At 31.7% G+C, this 25,191-nt stretch overlaps 2 protein-coding genes across 2 annotated transcripts; one reads left to right on the top strand and one right to left on the bottom strand.

Annotated features, from left to right (window-relative positions):
- The first annotated feature begins 235 nt into the window (after positions 1 to 235).
- Positions 236 to 15,277, top strand: LOC105369062 (LIM and SH3 domain protein Lasp-like). Its single transcript, XM_011495475.1, has 6 exons — positions 236 to 315; positions 4,333 to 4,427; positions 12,724 to 12,995; positions 13,099 to 13,314; positions 13,834 to 13,973; positions 14,788 to 15,277. Exons 2-6 carry the CDS (start codon positions 4,372 to 4,374, stop codon positions 14,965 to 14,967), a joined length of 864 nt encoding a protein of 287 aa, XP_011493777.1. The 5' UTR covers positions 236 to 315; positions 4,333 to 4,371; the 3' UTR covers positions 14,968 to 15,277.
- Positions 15,278 to 19,072: 3,795 nt separating this feature from the next.
- On the bottom strand, positions 19,073 to 23,292 carry l(2)37Cb (DEAH-box helicase 16 lethal (2) 37Cb). Its single transcript, XM_011508296.1, has 12 exons — positions 22,825 to 23,292; positions 22,566 to 22,734; positions 22,232 to 22,473; positions 21,875 to 22,071; positions 21,495 to 21,790; positions 21,076 to 21,380; positions 20,760 to 20,917; positions 20,403 to 20,676; positions 19,814 to 20,249; positions 19,628 to 19,733; positions 19,347 to 19,523; positions 19,073 to 19,275 (listed from the first exon to the last, which is right to left on the bottom strand). Exons 1-12 carry the CDS (start codon positions 22,985 to 22,987, stop codon positions 19,144 to 19,146), a joined length of 2,655 nt encoding a protein of 884 aa, XP_011506598.1. The 5' UTR covers positions 22,988 to 23,292; the 3' UTR covers positions 19,073 to 19,143.
- Positions 23,293 to 25,191: the final 1,899 nt, after the last annotated feature.

Raw genomic sequence — 25,191 nt, 5'->3', positions numbered from 1 at the left:
TGTTTTTTTGCACGGTAATTTGCGTAAAAAAAAAAAAGAATGCATAATTTTTCGCTTAATTAACGTGAGCTGAATTTTTTTTAAGACTTCGGATGCTGCCAAAATTATTGTACGCTCAATGCAGAATCACCACGATTCAACTGTTACCATCTCAAGGGATCTTCGGATTCAATTACGCCAACATAAGGAAAAAAGATTCTTTTAAGGGCGGCGGGGGGGGGGGGGGGGGTATCATCGGTAAAATCTTAACCTCAAAACTGTGAATGTGATTTGGGTATGTCGCCGCTCGAGTAATCAAAATACTCAACGAACAATGCACGTAATACTTACATTTACTAAGCGTTAAGTGATTTATCGTATTTATTATTGCATAGGAATGATATTTAAATGGAAATAATAGTCGGCATTAGACCTTCCTCGTGTCTCTTATCATATCATCCTTGGAATATCTTTAATATTTCATAAGAATGTCCCTCTAATAAGCATCTTTGCTCCGGGTAATTGATTAAATAAAATATCAAGTGCCCAACACCTTGTTTAATGATATGTAATTTCTCTTATCAATATGTACCAAAGAATCAAGTGTTATAGAGGGGCTTTTGTATAGTCTGATTCTAGATAAACATACATAGACTAAGAAATATGAAATTCCAATCGTAGTGAAGATCTGTCGCAGAATAGATAAAACTTTTAATGACATTATAATGATTCACGCTTTAAATATCAGCCAAAGGCAAGCGACTTTGGATTGTGTACTTTAGTTTAACTACATAGTACATTGTGCGCTAGTAAATAGAGGAATTTTATAATATTTGCTTTTTAATAAGCTTATTTAATATGAAAAATTGAAATTATGAAATAAATAGGTAAGCCTCTAAGTTTATGAAAAATATTTATCAAATTAATATTAAGTATTAAATTCAATAACAAAATGCCAAATATTTATAGAGCTATGATCAAAATTTATTTCTTAATCTTTATATTTAACGTATTCAAATTTAACATTTCTCTTACATCTTATATCTCAAGAATGGTAAAATGGAAACAAAAATTAAAAGAAAAATTATATAGTAAAAAGAAAATCAAGACGATGGGGAAAAAATAGGAAATTATTAACAAATGTGGATAATTGCATCTTATTAATGTAATTTAAAAGAAAAATTTGAGTCAGCCTTTGTATTTAAAATTGAATTTTTTCAATCGAAGCGTCAAATACCACTAGAAGTGTTACATCTTGAATTTTCAAAATTAAATACAACTTTTTGTGATTTTAATTACGGTTGCAAAGAGAGTTTTAAAAGTATTAAATAAGTGTTGACACACAACACAGTGAACGGCAATAGAATTTAAAGATAAACTAAATTCACACCATTTCATATTGACATTACAGTGCTTCAACGTTTTATCTTGATTATTTGAATCGTATACAGCTCAAATTCTTATACAGAAAATATTTAAAACTGAATTCTAGTGATTGTGAAAACTTGAAATACAATTGTATTATGTAAAATTCTTCTCCGATAAGAAAGGTTATTAATTTTTATCAATATACTATTACACATCATTTTCTGTAAAAACATTCTCCCAGCCTTTATTGAAACTTAATGCAATTGATCTATTAAACATTCTAATTTATAAATATCAAGCCTTTAATTTGATCAGAATGTCAAAACATTTATTCAATGTGCATTCAATTTTAATTACATAGTCAATTCTAATGGAATTTAAAATGAAATGTTTATTGTAATATTAGCTATGAAAGGCAATATTACAGTATGTAATTTTATATCTCTGAATCATAAATAATTTGAGCAATAATTATGATGAGACTATTAATTTGATGAATGTAAATTTTTTTAGTCAGTTTTATATTATTTCATCTAGTCGTTGACAAGAAATATTGGCGAAAAAAAATTAATTATTCGAAAAAACTAATTTATCGAAATGATCTGTCAAACGACGGAAGAATCTGTATGCATTATAAAATGCAAAGTTAACATTGTAATATTATTTATAGGCACACGCACGCGCACACGCACGCGCACACGCATTGCTTTTTGCGTCGTAAAAGATTTTAAAACAAACTATGTTCTATACATTCTAGTTTATTTCCGACGGGTTTAAAAATCAGTTTTGCACTTTTGGAATGATTATAAAATAATAATTGATAAACTAACATTATAAATGTATTTGATCTCTTTGTTAAATGCAATAATATAGATAATGTAATGGATAAATTCTCTCGGTTGTGGGAAAAGCGTCTTAATGATAATATAATTAAAATGTGCTATCTGTAAATCTGGAATTGTTCGGAAAATTAGCTTATACTGTCCGAAAATTTAGAACAAATTTCACAGAGCTTATTAGCGTAAATAATATATGAGTATTTTGAGGAAAAAACACACGTTATTTATTGTTTAAAATTTTAATAAAACCCCTACACACACACACACACACACGCACACACACGCATACACACAGATGTAGATGTATATTTACGGTAAAAAAATTTTTTATTTTGTATCAAAACAGATATAAGTATAATAAAACTATTAACATCGATCAAATTTTCATTGTCCATCAATTATTGTTATAAATATTTCATTTAAAATAATTTATATTTATTATTTCATAATACGATTGGAATATTAAATCTTCTAGAGAGTTGTTTTTTTCTTTTTTTTACCAAAATATTTATATTAATATTTCAAAATAACATTTAATAAATTATTTATAATAAAATTTTTTTATATGTGCGATTCGCTTGCGATACTTTTTTATACAAGGGATAATGTCAAATTAAATATTATCGTTTCTACCTTTAATTTTTTATTTGTGTTAACAAATTGGGCCACTTATTATTCTGTTTGTATTTGAGAATTCATATTTATTAAGTGAATACTTAAGTTCCGACAATTTGAGCATAAAAATAAACTGTTATCCTTTTAATTTTAATAATTATGCTTGAATAAAATCTTTTAATAAAAAAATGCTAAGATGATAAGTATTTGAGTTGGGTACAATAAAAAAGTAACCCAAACATATTCAAAACTGTAGCAGATTAGAATAAACATATTGCGATATGTGCTATGTATTAGTGAATATTTGTTGAAAGTACATTTTTGTTGTTTAGTTAAGAATAAGTTTTTTAAAGTATATAAAAAAAAATTTTTTTGAATATATGATGTATTAACATAATTTATTGGAGTTTAAAAATAAAATAGCTTTATTACCTTTTTTTCTTGTGTAATTAATTATTAAATTTAAGTTTATTTCTACGCAAAACATTTTATACAATGTGATTAATTGCTATATCATACAAAATGATTATTTTTAATAATTATATAGTATAATAGATAAAATATTTCATGCATACGTGCGCACTTCTAATATTCTAATGCAATATTTTTTACGTAATCTATATAATTATTAGGTTTTAATTATTAAGCACCACATTGTAATCCCATAGATTTAGAGTTCAATGTAAAAACTACAGGTGTCAATAATCCTATAAATATACATGTAAGTATGCATGTAATAATATATTAGAAATATAATGGAATAAATAGTCAATAGCATTATATTTCTATGGAATGATTAGAATGATAGTTACGAAAATGTTAAAATATACATTTAATACGATGGTAATCGACCTAGTTATTTCTTGTGTCAATAAAGTCGTTGAATTTAAAAATAATATAAATATTAGTATTTTAAACAATGTTTGATTGAAGTTTGTAAGTTTAGTACTACGTTTCTATATATATGAATATATTATTAATTTTAATGTACATATACACGAAAATGAAAACAAATATTAAATACTTTGTTTTTTCCAATAAAAAATATTAAATAAATAATTATATATATGTATGAATTTTGAAATTTCCTAATAAATAAAAGAAGATATATTGAGTAAGATATACACGTGAAAACGTAATTTGAAAATTATAAATTATTGTTAACATCTGAATAATAATGGCCTTTGATTAAAGCACTGAAATTCAAGTTTTTATTAAAAAACACCTTACCTTATTGAGTTACAAGCGTGTTTGTTTCTAACAGAGTTTAAGTATAAATATTGTATCATTTTAATGTAATTATCGAGATTTAAGAGATTGGGAAAATATATATTGCATCATCGAGGACAACTGTAAGAGTAATTATTTTTCAAAATACTTGCGCCAGTATTTTATAAGAAAATAACGATAACCTTTCGTTAGCCGTTTTCAACGCCGTTTCTTGAATATTTAATCTTTTTTAATACTGCTATCGTATGTTCAACTATTGTCGTTTATACCTGTTATTATAAATAAAACTGTATTATTTCAGATATGGCACAAGCAGTGTTTCAAATGCCAGGGCTGTGGCATGACCCTCAATATGAGGACGTACAAAGGTTTCAACAAACAACCATATTGCGAGGCGTAAGTTCATATTGCATTTTATTAATTTGATAATTTACGCTTGAGTCTTTCGCCTTCCTGTGCGAATTTCGTTTTATACATGCAATCGGATGTATGCATAAAGAGCGTTTTCACTCATTGTATAATGAACGAAAAAAGGACATTTTCTTGTCGCTGAGAACGACAAAGCTAATGCATTGTTTTGCCGCTTTACATATTTTACCGCAATTTTTCTACTTGTAGTACATGCGGATGCGATATTACAGAAATTTCAATAGTGATTGCTTTGGAAAGTGTACATTGTCAGTAACACAGTGAAATCATCGATAATAAAAGGTGGCTTTTGTGTTTAGACAAAAATAAATAATTGAGAAGTGCCGAGGGGGTGGTATGCTTAAGTCTGTATTTCCCTGCTGATATACTTCTCACATTATGTACTTATCAGTAACTACAACAATCCTGATGATTAAAATCAATATACGTGTAGAGCAACGTTGAGAATATTAAGAGATATATTTACATTTATTACTAGTGACAAACCAAATTCTTTTTTAGACGCGTTGCCTGGTATTATATACGAATTCCTGCATACTGATCATAGATAAAAAAAAAAAAAAAAAAAACAAAAAAAAATACAAACAAACAATGAAATATGCAAATAGTATAATAAGTACAATATTTTCAATGAGTGTAAATTATTTTAAAATTAACTATCGCAGTCTAACGTCATTTCCTGCAGAAGATTGCAATTTTTCCGTTGGTTTTTATACGTAATTGCTGATGATTTTGTTATTGTAAATTTAGAAATCTCGGAATGCAATGTTAATAGAGAATCTCGCGTTCAAAATCATTAAAACACGCTGGAAATTTGACTAAAGTCCGTAAATCATGCAACGTGAGACATGCATCTATAAAATTCAAGAACACTGTTATCAAATAAAAGAATTATTAATTAGTACAATAAGTCGAATAGGTTGAAATTTGAAAAATAATATATTTGATTTTATTACTCAATGTTTTTTTTTTCTTTTTAAATGTAATTAACTATTTATTTATAGATTATTAATAAGCAAAATAATTTATAAAAAAAAGATCTGAATAAAATATTTCATGTAAAAATCAGTAGATTTTATGATTGCTATAATTTTTTATATGCTGCATAGTAAAAAAACTATACCATTGTGAATAAAATAAAATCATTAATTAATTTTTATCATTGCAATTGGCATTATTAGAAGTGGCTTAACTATTTTTATGGAAGATTCAGTGAATTATTTCGTCATACAAAAGTTGTAGATTTTATCTTAATTGGCATTAGTCAATTTTCCAAATTCAACTTGAATTATGAAAATACTATTATTTTAGTTAAAAAAAAAAACATCTGTGAATCTTAACAGTTTGAATTATGAAGCATAAATTTTTATTACTTAGTAGCATTATGATAATGTTGCAAAATAGCAAAAACTAAAATAAATAAATAAATAAAACTATAAGGGTGGAGCGGAAGAGAGAAAAAAGAGATAATTTGAAAATAGAATTTGTTGAATGATGAAGTGAGTCAGCGTACAATGAAAATTGAGGAAGAAGCGGGAAAACGTAACGTGTGATAAGAATGTCTTAAAGTTAAGAATGGTTAAAAAGAATTTAACGCACGTATGTTTACGACATTGTCGCGTTTCTTAATATACAACTGAAAATGAGTTAGTAGTTTAGCATTTTAATGTTTATTTATTGACTGCTTAAACTTTGTTTATATCTAAATTGAAGTTTGTACTATTTGAATTGGCACCATTAGAGATTCATTCATAAGCAGTTTTCTTTCATAGTGTTTATGATTTAAAACCAATTTTATGAAATATTCACACTTTGAAATTTATAAAGCAAAGTTGCTGCTAAGAAAGTACTAATCATGCTATTGTAATGTTTATTTATAAATATTTAATGCGTCGTTCGTATAAATATTTATATTTTTAATAATGTATTGTTTACGCTAAATGTACATTATACATTGTTACTTTTGAAGAAAGAAACTTTTGCAGATATTTATATAGAGTTTATAGAACCCATTATGAATAAGACGATATCAAGTTATTAAATTTAACAATTTTTTTTCAAAGTTGTTTTTTAATATTACGTACAAATTTCTAAGCGTAGCCATAAAGTTTATTTACTTAATATTAGATTTTTTTTTATGAAATATCAATTAATATCAAATTATTATGAAAACATAATTAAACATATTTCGAGATTTTATTTATAAAATCAATTTTCTTTTTATTTTCTATTTATTTATTTATTTATTTATTTATTTATTTATTTTTTTGCTTAAATATAATATTTGTTCACGCACATTTGAAATTCTTTATAAATATTTGCTGGTGAAAAAATCGCCTTTTGAAACATTAATGCCTTAATTATAAAATTTTCCAGCTTCTACATGCATCTGAATTATTATTAATAATAATTATATAATTATACCGAAATTATATTTTAATATCTGGCTCTAAAACTATGTGTTTATGTCTAAAATGACCTTAAAAGAATATGAAAAATATATTTGGAGCGATATTATATAGATTAATAGATTGGATTAATGGTCTTCCATAGGAAAATTTTTTTCACCATTGAACATTTATGAAAATGTCGATTTATTGATGGGAGTTTTTCATCCATATTCTATCGTTCGTAACATATTATTCGAGATTGTTTTATGCAATTTTTTTCAACTTTTCTCATGTGAAATATTACTTGATATTTATTATATGTTGTAGCTGTATGGTAGTAGTTATTTTCAGTTAAAATAAAAATGCGACGTATTGACTATTTGTTTGTACGATAGTATTACAATAGTAGCAAATATATTTAATTTGTATTTACTTTTATTATTTAGTTATTATATAAAAAATTAGTAATTTTATTAAAATTATAATAAAAATATAATTAGTTAAATAATTATATGGGCTTTATCTTATGAATCTGTTATTTTTATTTTTATGTAAATATAAACGCGTTAGTTAACATTAAATATATTTTAATCAGAAAGATATACTTTTCAAAGTATAAGTTCTTTCACAAATTCTGAAAATTGGAATAATAATTTGATAGTTTTCGATCCTCCATCACGCGATTGTTTGTCTATTAAGTAAATTGCAAATATAAATGTATTCAAGTACAAAAAAAAATATTCATAAAAACAAACAAACAAAAATAGACAAAAAAATAGGTCACGTTTCCTCAAAGTTGACAAATGTATTTGAAATATTATGAATATTATTTGACAATTAATAATAATAAACATGGCTTTGTTGAATTCAATCAACCTTGTTGAAAGCATTTTTTTTAAATCATGAGCTAATTAAGTTTGTATAAAATATTTTGTTTTCTGTGCTAAATAAGTAGATGCACAATAGATAAACATCATAAATTAAAGCAAATTGAATAATCAAATTATTTTATTAATATTAATAATATTTTATTAATAGTCTCTTCGGAATTCCTCCTTGTTTTTTTGCACACAATAACTTCAAGACAGCACGTGATTATAAAGATAATTCAATAATGTGTATTTAATACAAAATACATTATGCTGGTTTATAGTAGAGAAACATTGAAATAATAAAAATGAATATTAGTTATATTTAATTGTATATATATATATATATATATATATATGTTGAATAATGTCATTTAAGTGTAAAATAGAATATATTTTATTCTAATTATTATTACGAAATACACTGTTTTTGAAGATATTAAATTGTCGCAAGCACTGTTGCAATGTAAGACATATTTTTGAATCATATTGTAGTCTAAACAAAAGGTAGCTATTTTTAAGATTATGTTTTACTATTGTGACTGATTGTGAGCTTTATCAGTGAGTTTTATATTATGAGTGTTATCGTACGAGCCATGCTACAAGACAGAAATTGGCATTCTCAAAAGGAAATTTTTGCGAAATTTATGAAAGAATTTACAAGTACAGAGTCTTATTTAGTTAGAAGAAGAAAAAAATTCCTAATAACGAGCTCAATGTAAGAAATAATATTAATTTTAGAAAAATCCGAACAAGTTACTAACAATGAATCTATGAATCTGTCTATCAGTAAATTTAATTGAGCATCTTTTATTCTTTGTATTGTATTTCATTTATAATATAATCATCGGGTAATTGAACATACATGCATTATTAATATTAGAATTGAGGACAAGAGCAAGTTTGTTGAAATAGTTTGTATTTTTATAATTAATTGCATACGTCGTCATTAGCGAATGTATTGTTCTTCTTGGTCTTCATCTTCTTCTTCTTTTTCCTTTTATTATTATTATTATTATTATTATTATTATTATTATTATTATTATTATCATCATCAAAGAATTACGTAATATATGGAAAAATGTCACATATTGCACTTGCAATCGAAGTTTTGTAGATAATGGATAAACATCGGCTTCGTGCACTGCTTGAAAGAGATTCGGTGTGTGTGTGTGTGTGTGTGTGTGTGTGTGTGTGTGATAGAGTGATAGATAGATAGATAGATAATATGAAACGGAATAGGAAGAGGAGAGAGGATTTAGTTTATAAATATTTCCATAAAATTGAAAATTTCGTCGTTCAACGGGATCTTAAAAATACTTGTATTCGTTGCATTGCATTGTAAAGCAATGCAATCCTTATTCCCGTTGAGTTTATGCAATTCTTTTGTAGGCTAGAAAACATTCGACCTTGCTCGAGCATTAGTGATTAGTGTCACTTAAGTATATCTAATCGATAATATTGAAAAGCCGCGACTATTTTCACAAATATTATCGATTTTTCGTTTCCTTCTTTAATCATTATTGAGCTTATTGAGCTTATTAGTTTGGCAAAATTTGCAAACCGTGATTTTTGAAAACGTTGGCATGATTCATCGGCTTAAGCAGTCATCAAGAATGTGCAAATACTGCAGTTGTTCGTGTGCGAATAAAAGCTGGTTCTTGTACGCCGATTTTGCGCTACTTTATTTGTAAGCAGAGTTATAAAATCTGCATGAAAAGAAAACAAACAGCTCTACCGACTATATTGATTCACTCTGTTTATAGTTTTCCTCCCTTCCGAATGTCTTTATCTTTGCTTATTAGATTTTTGTTTTTTGTTTTTTTTCTTTTTTTTCTTTTTGTTAAGTGCTGAAGCTCGTATAAGTAAGCCGACGGAATATTATTCTATTATAAAAATGCTCGAGTGGGGCCGATCGCGGACAGCAGAGAAGCTGAAACGCTCGACTACTTCGCCGCGACCAGAAGTAGAGCTTTGTAAGTGGATAATAGTTAACGGGATTACGAATAGCGAACAACAACTCGTTTCGCCAACTCCCCCCTGACCCTGTATCGCCGTCACCGCCCATCCACTCGCAAAACTAAAAGAAATCTATACCTCCGGCAAAAGATTAATAAACTTTTTCCATGACCCTTTAAATTAAGTCGGCAGCGTCCGTGTCTGCTGCTGTTGATGGTCTACCGGGGCCTGCCTCGGCCTGCCTCGGGCCTTTTCACTTTTACGATTCTCGCTCGGTATCCCCTCCTCCCTCCCCCTCCCTCCCCCTCCCTCCTCATTCTCTTGCTCCTTCAGCACGAACCCCTTCCATCCCGCTTGACTCACCGTTGGCCAACGGATGACACGGTGCGCCGCGTTTGCACAAAGTTCCCGAAGCCGGGGCAAACGTCGCGGTTTTCGGCTACTAGAGCGCGGCACCTCGTCGAGCGACTTGGTGGGGCCGTCATCGCGGGACTTCGAGGCCAGGCTGAAAGGATATCAATCCGGCTGGCGATACACTCGCCGGAAACCCTACCTACCTACCTTCCTTACCTTCCTTTCTCGCATTCTCCATCTACATCGCACCGCGACAGCGCGAAATATTTCCTCGGCCTCGGGGCCGCCATATTCTCTCACGCGAAAAGGAAAAAAACCTTTCGCTTTCTTCAGTTGCACAACGGCACGTATTTCGCATGCGATCCTTTTTTTCGATCTTGTTTCTTTTTCCCTTCACTGGGATCGGCCGCGGCACTTGCGAGAGCGCCGTGGCTCTCGTCCTCCTCTTTTCTTTCTCGCCGCCTTGGCTCTTCCACGGCGGGAGGAAGCTTCGCTGGCCGAGGACGGGAGCGAACTTTCGTGCGCGCACGCAGCAGCGCCTCGTTAGCGCGGCAAAGGCCCCGGAGTCCTCCGTCCTCCTGTCGTGGGCCCGAGGGCCGGGAACTGCGGGATGCTTGAACGGGCCTGCGACCGGGATCGAGACCCCGAGTCTCTGATTAATGAGACGGCCCTTGGCCGTTTTAAAGGAGGCGCTCCACGCTTGCTTGACACCGCCGCCGATGCCCAAAAGACCGGATGGCCGGAGATTCGAGTGGAGAGTAGAGTGGCGCTGTAAGCGGCACCGCCGGCGCAGAGAGGGAGGCAAAGTCAACTTGAGACTCATTTAATCCTTGGGCACCGTAAAACAAACGGCGGATCGAGGACTCGTAGTGTCTACACTTTATGTAGAAAAATGGCTTTAAGGGAACTTGTCACCAGTCCTCCTCTCGTCCATTATAATTTGCAAAATGTCGATAATTTTTAGGCCCCCTCCACTGCGTCACCAGGGATGCAACGTTCATCTACGTATAATCAATGCAATAAAGCCGCAGGTTTTCAAGTACCATAAATGCGTATTATCGCATAAATTATCGTTAAATTTCTATTTGTGCGTAAAGTAATGTTTGGCTGAAATTCGATAAATGTTTTTCTACTCGTTAAACATTGCGTTACACATCGATTAGCAAATGTGCAATTTCATAGATAAAAATAAAATCTGTCATCCTTGGGTCGTAAACGCACCTAAATATCGCTACGCTCGGATATCTAGGTTTTATACAGCGATATATCAGCACACACACACACACACACACACACAGAGAGAGAGAGAGAGAGAGAGAGAGAGAGAGACACTCGCACGCGCGCGCGCGCACACACACACACATATAAATAAAGATAACACGATTGATCAGACTTTATAAATTGTTAATATTGCGCTTGAATGGTGTATGGAAATCGATATTTTCTCAGTGAAATCCTTTTTAATTCATATGTAAAAACATCAGCCGATGATTCATTGATTCGCCCAAACGTACGTTTCATACGAAAGTACATAATATGTTAGATTAAATCATTTACACAGTGGATTAGATATATATATTTATTTATTTATATAGAAATTAAAGACACTCGTTGTATTATTAATAATACAAAATATTTAATTTGGATTACAGAATTACTGTTGATCTATATCAGTTATTAAGGAGCACGTAATAATTTAGGGTAAATGATAAATTTCCAAAGTAGAAAAGTTTTAGAAATCACATTAGATATCGCATAAAACGATCGATAAACAATAAATACTTTATTTTAAATATCAATCGGTTTGCATGAATTGCTTGATAAATTGTTTGCTTGTCATGTGGAAATGAGGTGTCGGATTTTTCCAGGCAACATTCAATAATTGTTATCGTTAATAAGATTTTTCCTTGCCAATCGATTTTACAAAGATATTATCATTCGAGGTGGTAGACATTAGTCTGTATTACGTTAATACTAGTAGTGGCTCGTGAGTTTTTGACATTTTTATTTGTCCGTTAAAAGTCCATCTGTTTTCTCTTTTGCATTCTAGTTAACGATACTTTCCCGTTACTTTATTCACAATTTACACATTTTTGCCATAATTTTTCGTATATCGTAAGAGCTGTACATTACGATCGATCAAATGTTTGCTTGTAATCGAACGAGCGCTCTAAACTTTCATTCGTTACAACAAATCCAATATGTCAGTCTAATTATGTGATAAGTGAAATTGGAATTACACTCGCTTGTAATGCTGCACATAAACCATAATAGCTGCTTCTTACGCAATAACGCGCGAGAAATATTCTAAAATATTAAAATGTACAGGAAAAGACCAGCAACCGGCGCACAACTATTTGTTACGAATAAAATTGCAAAATTGCCGATTGAGGTAAAACGAAAAGGCGAGAAATTGACTTCCTCGAGTGCAAACGGTAAATATTATTTGTTGCCATTACTATGTAAATTACGAGACGCTCAATATTTTCTCCGAGAGTTTGCTCAAAACAAATCTGTTAATCTATGCATACGTATAATGAAATAGACTTATAAACTTGAATGTTAGAAGAAGCAGATAAACTTATCTCGGTATGCAGGCTGCTGCAGACTGTTGCTTCAACGAACAAACACAATGTAAGCCCGTTGACGGTAAAAAGAAAAAAAAAGTAACGATCCTTGACGTTTCCGCAGACATATACCAAAGGCAAAAGCGACGACAATGGCAGTGACGCCAGAACTGACCCGCATTGCCGAGAATACGAAGATCCAAAGTAACGTGAAATATCATGCCGAGTTCGAGAAGGCGAAAGGCAAATTTACCCAGGTCGCCGACGATCCAGAGACCATGCGAGTCAAACAGAACAGTAAAATCATTTCGAACGTCGCCTACCACGGTGAGCTCGAGAAGAAGGCGATAATGGAACAAAAGAGGACCATGACCGGTGAAAACGGTGAACAGATTGGTAAGTTGAATACCGCGTACGCAAACGCTTCACTCGCACTGTCGCGAGCAAAGAGCAATTTTAGAAAAAGCCTTTAAAATATCATGTCCGCTCGATTGTCCAGAGTACGTCGAGTACACAGACGGCACGATCGCGCCCGCGAGCAGCGTGAACGCGAACCTGCCGGCGCCGCCGGTGACGCGGACGGCGGTGTCGCCGGTCCAGCAGCGGACACCCGGGAGGATCGCCGATTACGATCCACTGAGCGAAGCGAGGCCGAGTCCCTACTCGGCCAGGCAAGCCGCCACCACCGTCATCTACACGAGCGACAAGGGTGCAGGTATGTTGTGCTTTACCCGATTCGGCGGATCCATACGGACATTTCCCGTCCCGTTAAATTTACGGACTTACTTGCCCAACGTCAGTTGCACTGTTCTCCAAGCAGAGTTTACACTCGTCGAGTGAGTTTGCTGCTGCTGCCCCGGAGATAATTCGGGGATAACTTTCACAATGCGGATTGCGAAATTTTGTTTAATTTTCTGAATTTATTTGCATTTAAAGCCGCTACGACGCTCAATTAAAAAGTTGCCCGCAATGCGGTTTGTAAGCGCTACTTTTTCTCGGAAAGATGAACGCACGATAAAGAGAATTGAGCTATTCGGTTTATGAAATTCAATTTATGATAGTCATTTCTATAATTACGCCTACTCTCTCTCCCCTCCCTCCCTCCCTCCCTCCCTCCCCTTATTTACATATTGACCGAAGCTAATGATATGCAAATATTATATGCAACTTAAAAAAAAAAACAATTAATAATAATAATCGCATGTATTCTGTTTCTCGTTTTTTTTCAATTTAGTGACGAATCCGCCAACGAGAAAAATTGGTTCTGTTGCTGATATTGATCCCGTAAACGAATATTATGGTTCACTTACACCAGCCACAAACAACAATCACGTCCCCCAACATCAGCCGCCACCACCTCCAGCAAATACAGGAGTAATTAATTACTTTGCTTTTTCTAAATATTATAATAAACATTTTTCAAGCTCAAAACTCAAAACTTTTGAACCATTTTCGTCAACTCTTGCCTTACATTTTCAACGTACTATAGCGTTTATTTGCCATTTGTGCATTTATTTGAAATATGATGATAAAAACAGTAAAAAAAACAACAACAAAACAAATAATAATTATTAGAATCGCTTGTATGTGATATCCATTACGCTATTATCACGCGTAAGTTAAATATTTTTTCCTCCTCCCCCCCCCTCCCCCTCCACTCCACCGCACCCCGATAAATGTTTCGTAATTAATTTTACAATTTGAATTTTAAATTATTATTATTATACAACTATTTAACGCATTTTATCGTTATCGTATTTTCTTTAATTTTTTAACAATTGATTTTACGGAGTAAATATACTTGATAAACGTTTGCATTTATATCTGCAAAGCTAAATTGATATAAAATCAAATGCACAATGTTAAAAACGATAATTCGTATGATAATGAGAATAGATGATTTTTCGTTGTAGTGGTATTATTGAAATAGATCCGAGGGACGTTGTAAAAAGCGACATCCGTAAGATTAAGCGAACAATACAGCGTGGAAGAAGTTACGTAGAGATCTCGTGGCATGGAAGTTTCAGCCAAAGTAATGTCAAATTATTTCTTAATTAGCGAATAAAGTGGATAATTAGGAAGAGAGAGAGAGAGAGAGAGAGGAAATAAAATTTTCCAAGACGTAAGATTGAATGGGAATTGCTGAGATATTTAAGGCTAACGACAGTACTCTCTTTTATGTTCTCAGCGCGTCTATCGAGCAATATACGATTACGAAGCTCAGGATCACGACGAAGTGAGTTTCTGCGATGGAGATCTGATAATAAACTGCACAGCCATCGACGAGGGATGGATGACTGGTCTGGTGCAGCGCACAGGACGACATGGAATGTTGCCAGCAAATTATGTCGAACCAGCTCAGATTTAGATTTCGCTTGTCCACCGGTTTTCGTTCACCTTAGCGTTTACATTACATTTCTTACGCGCCGAATGAGTTAAGTAAGGATGTCGATTATACAGATGCAAGCCAACGCGTTAAGCAAAATACTCGACTTGTTCAACCGATTATTTACGATCATTTAATTTCTTGAGGGCAGTGCCACCTGGACCTTTCTTTCGACATAGAGAGATTCTTTCACTACCCGAGGATCAATAAGCACGTGTTCGCGATTTGTTACGAATATGTATGTACGCTATAGCCGATCTCCCTGGTAGAGCTGGTTTTCTTCTTTTTTTTCTTCTTTATTATTTTTTTTTTCTTTTTTTTTTTTTCTTTTTCATTTTTTGTTTGTTTCGTTAATATCGTGTCGGAGAGGCTTGCTTGATGAGCCGATGATACGAGTTTCTATTATCTTTTGCAATGGAGTAAGAGCTGATCTACCGAACGAAACATCAATATGCATAATCCCGCGCGTTATTTCTAAATTATTACCAACTGCGTAACACTCATACACACGTGTTCTGTAAATATAATCTGTTAACGATGATTTTGCAAATTGTAAATCAACAGGTTTATTTGTATTGACGAAGAATGAATATGTTCTACGTAGTGTCGTGTGTGACGATTTGTGAAAGATCATACTCAATGGAGTGACGCGAGCAAATTTTTTTTTTTTTTTTTTTTTTTTTTTTTTTTTTTTTTTTTTTGTTCAAGCCGAGTTTTAATGCAGAACAAAGAATAATATCGCTAAAGTAGAGCTTCGTGAGCGCCAGCTGTTATCCCGGAGCACGTAAAGTGGAAATCAATGTAATACAGTAACTAATACGAAATATGCCCAAGACAGTTGGCGAAATTCCCTATCAAGTTTGTAAATTACCGTATTGTTTCTTCTTGCGCATGACATTCATTTGTCATAATTAATTCTTTGTTCGTAACAACATTTATTCCCGAGAAAGAAAAAAAACATAAATACTTTAACGATACGTCCGCTGCTATCTTAAAAATAAAAAGTCTAAAGCTTGCTATTATCGCCCGTGTGGTTGGATTCGTATGCTTTGGAAGTTTTGCGTTATCGTTTTATAGCAATTTTAGTTGTTTTATTTGTGCGAAATTAATAATCCATCGACTGTAGCAGCTATTAGTAAAGCAAAAAGCCTTCTATGCACTTCGAGGTTGAGGAATCGAATGACTGACGATGACGAGATCCACTCTGCTGGGACCAAAACCTCTATTTCTAAAACTGCAAATATTATACGAAATATAAGATAGGCATCTCATAGCATTTGCTTTTGTAACAGTTTTGCGTTTTACATTACCGAGTTACTTCAATACTGTCCGACGATTCATTCCATCGAGCTGCATTTTATGCTGATCTATGGTTATAGCATATACTACTTGGACACTCCATAGCCCAAACACAAAAGAGGTAGAGAAGATAATAGATTTAAATTTTTTTTTTTTTTTTTTTAAGTATCTATAACTAAGCAAACTTACGTTTTTACACCTCGAAACCGATGACGAAGAGCATAGTAGAGTTATGCATTACAATGAAAAATATTTTAACATATTTTTAAATGTACGTAACTACTTTACGCTACGTATCTTGAAATGTAATAATTTTATTAATGGTTAGATTTTCCTAATGGTGACTACTAATACATCTTAATACTATCTGCAACAAAGCATTGTCAATATTGTGATCACATAACAATAAATTCTGTGTGCCTTATTTACACAGGCTTCTGACTAATCTATATTTTTAAAGTAAATTCAGAAGTTTTGATACAGATTGTACTACTACTCGCATAACCGATTAAATAGATAAAAATAAAAAAAGAAAAAAAAAAGAAAAGAAAAAGTGCCCTTATTAAGTATATTACTTAATTGTTTTGAAAAGATTTTTATTGATGATGTATTGCCTTGATAATCAAGAATGTGTTTCATTAAAAGATAACCAAAATTAAGAAAGGAAGCTTGTAATATTGTTAACGTGTGATGGAGATTATTGTTAAACTTGCCTACTTTCTCAAAGTTCGAGAAAATATTCTTTGAGAATGTTATTATACAGATTTTAATTCATTAATGCGATTAACCGACATTTATTGTCTAGATATTAAGTTTTTATCACATAAATAGTGCCTGTAGCTAGAAGTTTGCGCATTGCATTATAACAAAGTCTGCAAAACATAATTCAGCAGTATAAAGATTCTCATTGCTTGCTTTACGAGAATTTCGTTTATACGCTTTACTATGAAAGAATGAAAAATCATTTCCACTTAAGGTAATTCTCATTTCGAAGTAATATGAGTTTTTCGCAAGCTTCTTTAAGGGTTCAAATATTTTAGTTCAATTTATCTTATGAAATGAATTTTCTCAACATAGTCAAGATTATTATTTTTTTTCTTTCTTCTTTCTTCTTTTTCTTACTTTTATTTTTTTTTTTTTTATTATATATATATTTATGATCCTTAAGATTACTCGAATGTAAATTCGGGGTTTTTTTTTTTTTTTTTCTTCAACAAAACATCTATGTATTGAAATTTTTGTTTATTTGTAAAAACAGAAATATGGTGGTTTTATTGTGTAAAAGTCTGTACAGCCAAAGATGGCGTCTTATAGTATTTTGTTTATATTGCGAAAGATTCTCTTGAAATTTTACACGCCTACCCAACTGCTCCTATTGTAATCTCGTCGAAATCTTTGACGAAATCTTTCACTTTTAATTTTATAGGACTATCTTAAGTGGCATTCATTTTCTAATTCTGTTAAACATTCTACTAATAATTTTTATGTATAAATATGTGGATATTCTAATAGAATTTTGTATGCAAATTATTTGAAGTTACATAGAATTGAGGTATTGTTTTTCAGTTTATAATATACGAGTTATAAAGTTTGTTTCATAAAAAATTATTTACTTCTATAAAGACAATTTATTCTTTTGAAATGTAGCAGAAAATGTTTTGTGATTACCAGGTATCTAATAAGAAAGTTTATGATTAAACCAATTTGAGCATATAGATGTATATGTTAGCGTTGTGTTTAGAAAGATAATGTTATATTATGATGTAAAATCTTGAATAATGAATATGTATGTTATGTATTAAATGTGTTATTACTCGTAAACCCCAATATTCCATTCCCTTTAAAGCAGAGGAAACGTGACAACGTTATTAATTTGAAATGCTATTCAATGCCGGAGATGAAGAAATTTTATTTTATTAAATATATAATGTAAAAATACAGCGAGCCGTAAAGCCGTTTGAGATAAAACATAAATATTATAGATATATGATCAAGAGGTCATTGAAGCTCGCTTTTAATGCACTTTTGATATTGAATTTTGTATCAGATTCAATATAAGATATTAATATTCTTATTACAATAAATAATCTTACACAAAAATTAATATAATATTTTTACATTAATAATACAATGCAATCTTTTATATATTTTAGGATAGTAGAGTAAATTGATTTGCTTAATAGTGATGTATGGTGTGACGTTAACAAATTGGATAAACTTTTGAATATAGATTTGCAATTTAGACAAAAAAATATTTCTGACCTTCAAACAAATAAGAACTTTTGAAAAATATTAAAATTCTAGCGTTACTATTATTATACTATATTAGCAATATAATAAAACAAAATAATAAAACATTGAAAATATTTTAATATTAATCTTATTAATGAGTGAATTACATTATACGCAACAATAATTTATTGTATACAAAATGAAATTTTAATTAGTCTTCTTTAATTTCATAAATTTCGTAATTCCCCTGATTTCATAAAAATTTATTGATTATTTTGTTTGAATTCGGTAAAATATTTTAATTAACAGTGAGTAGTACGAATCTTTATTCTTATTACAATTATTTATATAAAATTTATATAAAATTAATTGTTTAAAAATGACGATCATTCGTATTTTAATAGTAGTTTTATATTGTCTCAAAGTTATTTACAAAAAGAATAACTTTCAAAATATTATTTCCTTACTCATTTATATTTGATTTTACACAAATATTTAGTTTACAACTTATAGTTTATAACGTATATTTAATATAAAAAAATATCTTAACATTACGATGTATATTACAATTTGCTTTATCGTTAAGATTTACTAAAACTGTACAAAATAAATAAGCTATTGTGTACTTCAGTTTGTCCCATCCAAATGAGCGCGACCCGCTACTTTTGGCATTTTTTTATTAGTCGAGTCTTCCAGCTCCTTAGCTTTGTAATAATGGGGTGCGACTTCTAGCAGCCATTTAGATTCGATTTCTGTCACCTACAAAAATATCATAAACGATAAATTCATGGCACTTGATGTGCATTGAGCCCTTCGTCGTTTCAATGTACCTGGCGCATAAATTCCTTTGTCGTAAATACCAATTCGTGATATAAAACCCATCGCGGCAGCTCTTGAAAAAGCCCACTATTTGGATGTATCGACACTGTCTGATTGTGCTTGGCTGTTTTGTAATGCCCTCCTTTTGACAATCTAGCCACGTGATAAAAATAGCCGGCAGTGATGGCCTACGATATTTTTTTTTATAAATAATATTGCATATTATAAAATTGAATGCTCTCCGACGCTTTATCAATAAGCATTCGTAATTTGCTATAAAAGATTTAATTACTTTTCTTATATTAATTGTTTCTGTAATGCCGGATACGAGATCCATTTCAACGCGTTGCATCAATCCCACCAATTGCTCCCTCACGTCTCTAGCCCTTTTCATTGATCTACAAAGCGTCATTAATTAGTACAACAATACACGCTGCGCATATTATACGTTCATATAGCCGCAATTATGTGATATTACTTGTGTTGAATAAAATTTTCATAACACCAATGGGTGCTGTAGTCACTCTGCTGCCATTGATTATAAACGTTTAGAAGAACGAGATGGTCACCGCCCGGTACATTGAAGTTTTTACGAGCAGCATCCGCGTGGATGATTTTATCCTTAGGTCGATAAAAGATCGCACCGTTCACAGATAGCATAGCGGCAATTGTCGAAATTTCCTCGGAACAGCGATACTTTTCACTTGCTAGTAGCATTTTAGCCATCATCGGGTCTACCGGAAATTCGGCCATTCTTCTTCCGAGCTTCGTTAGTTCACCGTGATGATTAAGCGCACCCAAGGCGTAAAGCTGTTCTAGCGCCAATACTAATGTTTCGTGAGGCGGAGGATCCAGAAAATCAAAATGCACGAGATCGTTTATACCCAGAGCCTTTAAAGTTAATACAGCATTGCCTGTAAGACAATTAATCAATATAATTCTCGCGATAGAATAGGAATACGATACGATAAAAAAAATACGATTTATCATGGCTGTTTCGTTAAAGAGAAACGTAGCGATAAAATAAACTGCATTATTAACATTTTCTTTGATCGTTCGCAATCTACCTAAATTAATTCGCTGGATTTCCGGCACAGTGTTTTCTTCTAATTCATGCTGATAAGCCCAAGCGGTGTATAACCTAAAGCACTTTCCAGGAGCTACTCGTCCAGCTCTTCCTGCTCGTTGATTCGCTGATGCCTTACTAATAGGAACAACCATTAAACTTTCCATACCCGTACGTGAATTAAAATTACTCTGTTTGGCAAAGCCAGGATCAATAACGTAAATAATGTTATCTATAGTCAGTGAAGTTTCTGCTATGTTCGTAGCTAAAACCACCTAAAATTTAATGTTTTTTTTTTTTTATAATCAAGAATTAAAGAAAATTTATTATCGATAGGGATAGAACAATGTTATTTAACTTTTCGTGCTCCAGCTGGTGTTGGCATAAAGATTTTAGCTTGCATATCACTAGGGAGATTTGCATAAACTGGCAAAATTAGGAGTTCGCCCAATTTACTACCCAATCTTCGAACTCTTTCTTGAAGCATTTCAAAACAAGTCTCAATCTCTTCTTGACCTTGAATAAGCAATTTTGTTTGTTTGTTTGTTTCTTTGTTTGTTTTTTTCTTATTATTAACAAAATAATGAATATTGTTTCAATTTTACGATGATTAAATTGCACGTTGCTGACGCTTTATACACAATGCAATAATTATGTACTATAAATTTGAATACCTGTCAAAAATACAAGAATATCACCAGATGGTTGCGTTGCGTGTATTTGTAAAATAGAAACTACAGCTGCATCTATATAATCAGCTTCGGGCGCCTTCGTATAAAATATATCAACGGGATATCGTCTTCCTGGCACTTGAAAAATTGGAGCATCGTCAAAAAATTCACTGAACTTCGTCGCGTCTAAGGTAGCTGATGATATTAGCAATTTAAGATCTGAGCGAAAACGCGCTATATCTTTCACTAAACCGAAAAGAATATCGGTGTGCAATGTTCTTTCATGAGCTTCGTCGATAATCATTACACTGATACAAGAAAAGAATTATGATTATGGGATAAAGATTAATTACTCCAAGCATATTGTTCTTACCCGACGTTTAATATGTAATAATAATGTAGTTTGATGGAAAGTTAAATACCTGTAGGAGGCCAGATCTGGTTCACTGAGAAATTCTCGATGCAGCGTACCGTCGGTCATGTACTTTATTCGAGTACGATGAGATGTACAATCTTCGAATCGAATAGCATAACCAACTTCGTTTCCTAACTTAATACCCATTTCATGAGCCACTCTAGCAGCAACGGACATTGCTGCGACTCTTCGCGGTTGTGTACATCCAATTAATTTGTCATCCTTAGTAAATCCAGCTTCGTACAGATATTGAGGTATTTGCGTAGTTTTACCAGAACCAGTTTCTCCTTTAATAATCAATATCTGTAAATAAAATTATTGGACTCCCTTGTAGTTACATTAAGGAGCAATTTTTTAATATAATAATTTAATATAACTGTTGGATACCTGATGATTTTTAATCGCTTCGACCAATTCCTTTTTAAATGGATAAATGGGTAAGCTCTTTTGGGTTTCTTCTATAGAAGTTAACTTACGTTCCATAGATATTGCTTCAGTTTTCTTCACTTTTTTGTCACCGGGCATTTGCAGCGCTTGAACAAACTCAACTTCGTCTTCCAAAAGTAGTTCATACACTTCCTGAACTGTACGCAAAATTATTGTTTGTCAATACAATTATTATTATTATTATTTTCTAAATGGGCAGCTTAAGATTAAGCGATTGCATAAAAACTATAGTAATAATTATTAGTAAGTTTAAGAAATTAACGCATATGTATATTTGATTTAAGTCATCGATTTAACCTTTTTTATCTTTAGCGCCAAATTTGAATACCGCAGAAGACATTTGATCCGATTCCCATTTGCTCTGTTCCGACTGGGGTGGCTCTTTATCCTTATAATCTTGCTCTGGCTCGGCTTTGCCATTTTCAAGTGGCATATGATACCTTTGGATTCTTTCAAGTTCTCGCGCTTTTTCATGCTCTTTGGCCAATCGTAGCAACTCTTTCTTATGAGCTCGCTCCCTTTTCTCTCGATCCGTCAAACTACAAGCATTTGTCGAATCATAGCCATTTAAAATGAAATTTAAAATCAAAATATCTTGTAGAGTTTAATCGTTTATGTAATTAAATCTTACATTTCCTCGTTGAACAAGTACTCATCATCTATTATATCCGCTTCTAATTCGGCTACCTTATCCTCTTTACGCTTTTCCAAATATTTCCTTCTCGACTCTACACGTAACTTTGGGACAAGTTTCTCTTTCGACTCCTCTTCCATGATTTTGAGCCTCTTTGCAGCCTCGACTGAATAACAAATTCTTACATTACCATCTGAATTATTCGCTATTAACGACAATCATAGCCCATTAATAGCAAAATAAAAGCAATTCTTACCAGCTCCAGAACCAGCAGGTAATGCCAATTTTCTCGTTTTACTTTCATCTTTAACTTTAAGACGATTAGCAAATTCATCTCTTTCTTTAATATCTTTTTTCCGCCGTTCTTCCTCGCTATCGCTATCTTCGCTCGAAGACTCTTTTCTTCTATACTTACTCATGATCGCTAACTAATCTGTTAACAAATACAAGCGACACCTCTTAACGTATTGTAGGTTATGTTTTTGACAATACTACAGCGTATTTACAAAACACGAGTGCCACCGTATTGGAAAATCGACTCTAACCTCCAATCTAAAAATAAGAGTTCGAGCCTAATCGGCCGGTAATGCTTCCCGATATCCCGTAATCAATAAAGCCTATAGATCTTTAGATCGAAGATTTATTATTAGTGTAGGAGAATGGTTTATCGCTTCGATCCGACTCGAACGCCTCAAACGCCTCAAACGCCTCAAACGCCTCAAACGGCTTGAAGCTTTGAATTTTCGAATTTTCGCGTTGGCCCCTATGCCGGCACCACTGTACAAATTTCATTTCAATTTACACGTGTTTTTTGCCTTCACCCCGATTTTCCCGATTTGTCAGCGTCTTAAATTCAATTGCTTAAGTCCTGGTCGTGCAAGTAACGCGTCAATCAATCAATCAATCAATCAATCAATCAATCAATCAATCAATCAATCAATCAATCAATCAATCAATCAATCAATCAATCAATCAATCAATCAATCAATCAATCAATCAATCAATCAATCAATCAATCAATCAATCAATCAATCAATCAATCAATCAATCAATCAATCAATCAATCAATCAATCAATCAATCAATCAATCAATCAATCAATCAATCAATCAATCAATCAATCAATCAATCAATCAATCAATCAATCAATCAATCAATCAATCAATCAATCAATCAATCAATCAATCAATCAATCAATCAATCAATCAATCAATCAATCAATCAATCAATCAATCAATCAATCAATCAATCAATCAATCAATCAATCAATCAATCAATCAATCAATCAATCAATCAATCAATCAATCAATCAATCAATCAATCAATCAATCAATCAATCAATCAATCAATCAATCAATCAATCAATCAATCAATCAATCAATCAATCAATCAATCAATCAATCAATCAATCAATCAATCAATCAATCAATCAATCAATCAATCAATCAATCTATATATATATATATATCTTTATATAAATAAATAAATAAATAAATAAATATATATATATATATATATATATATATATATATATATATATATATATATATATATAAATATAAATATTAAAAATATATTCATAAAAAGTGTCTTTTAAGTCGGAATAGGGAGACAAAAAATTAAATATTACACTATACGAATATTATTGCGTGCGCGTTATTATTACCGTACCTACGAATTTAAGCATCACAATTCCTTTCTTAAGTGGTATACGATAATGCTTTCCTTATCGTTCATTTATTCATCCATTCGTTCTCATGAAATAAGCTCACCATATTACGAGTAGACTCTAACCGTTGCATTAAAATTATAAGTCAACTTTAAATAAATTACAACATAATTCAATCTTTCGAAATTAATTTCAGATGCTTGATAGGGTATACACGTTATACAGGCCGAGATGTGTTTATTCACTGCATATTGCACAACTTAATTTTTCTCACTTACCACGCATTGACATTCAGCACTTAGTGTACCAGCAAGTTGGTGTTTTCATTACCGTTGTTCCTTACAACTTTCAAAATGAATTGTTAGATTATCTCCAGCAAGCACCAGCAAGATAAAATAATGAGCTTACTCGTAACCTTTTTAGCTTTCGTTTCTTAAAATACGAGCTAACTTTTATTAATTTACGTTCTCCCAATAATCATGTATTTTTCATCATTCTAACAATCAAGTCTCTTCCCGATGCCGATGATGTATTTCAGCTGCATTTAATAATGCAAATATTATTATATAATCATTTGTAGTTTAACACCATCGATCATATCCTTTTGCTTTTTAAGAAAATTTCAATTCATTCGTCGCTAATGTGACCGAAGATATTGTAAAATTCGGCTACAAACCTTTTATTAATATTATATTTGCGTAAATTATTATGTTATTTAGGCAGTTTAAATGTTAAATGTAGTCCGACAATGGATATCTGTAATACATTTATTTCTTGAGTTTCAATTATCCAGCCATACGTGTGCATAACAATATTACCGCAAAATGTATTTTTAACGAATAAGTTTTCATTAATTAAATTCTTCATACTTAATATCGCTATATGTGTACACGTAGCATATGTTATTAGATTATATCGTTAGTATTATTTATAGAGATATTGTACATTTATACTC

This window comes from Ceratosolen solmsi, unplaced genomic scaffold (genome assembly GCF_000503995.2).
Source record: "Ceratosolen solmsi marchali unplaced genomic scaffold, CerSol_1.0 scaffold10, whole genome shotgun sequence".
NCBI classification, from domain to species: Eukaryota; Metazoa; Arthropoda; class Insecta; order Hymenoptera; family Agaonidae; genus Ceratosolen; species Ceratosolen solmsi.
The sequence above is the reverse complement of the archived record's forward strand: the minus strand, read 5'-3'. Positions and strand labels throughout refer to the sequence as shown.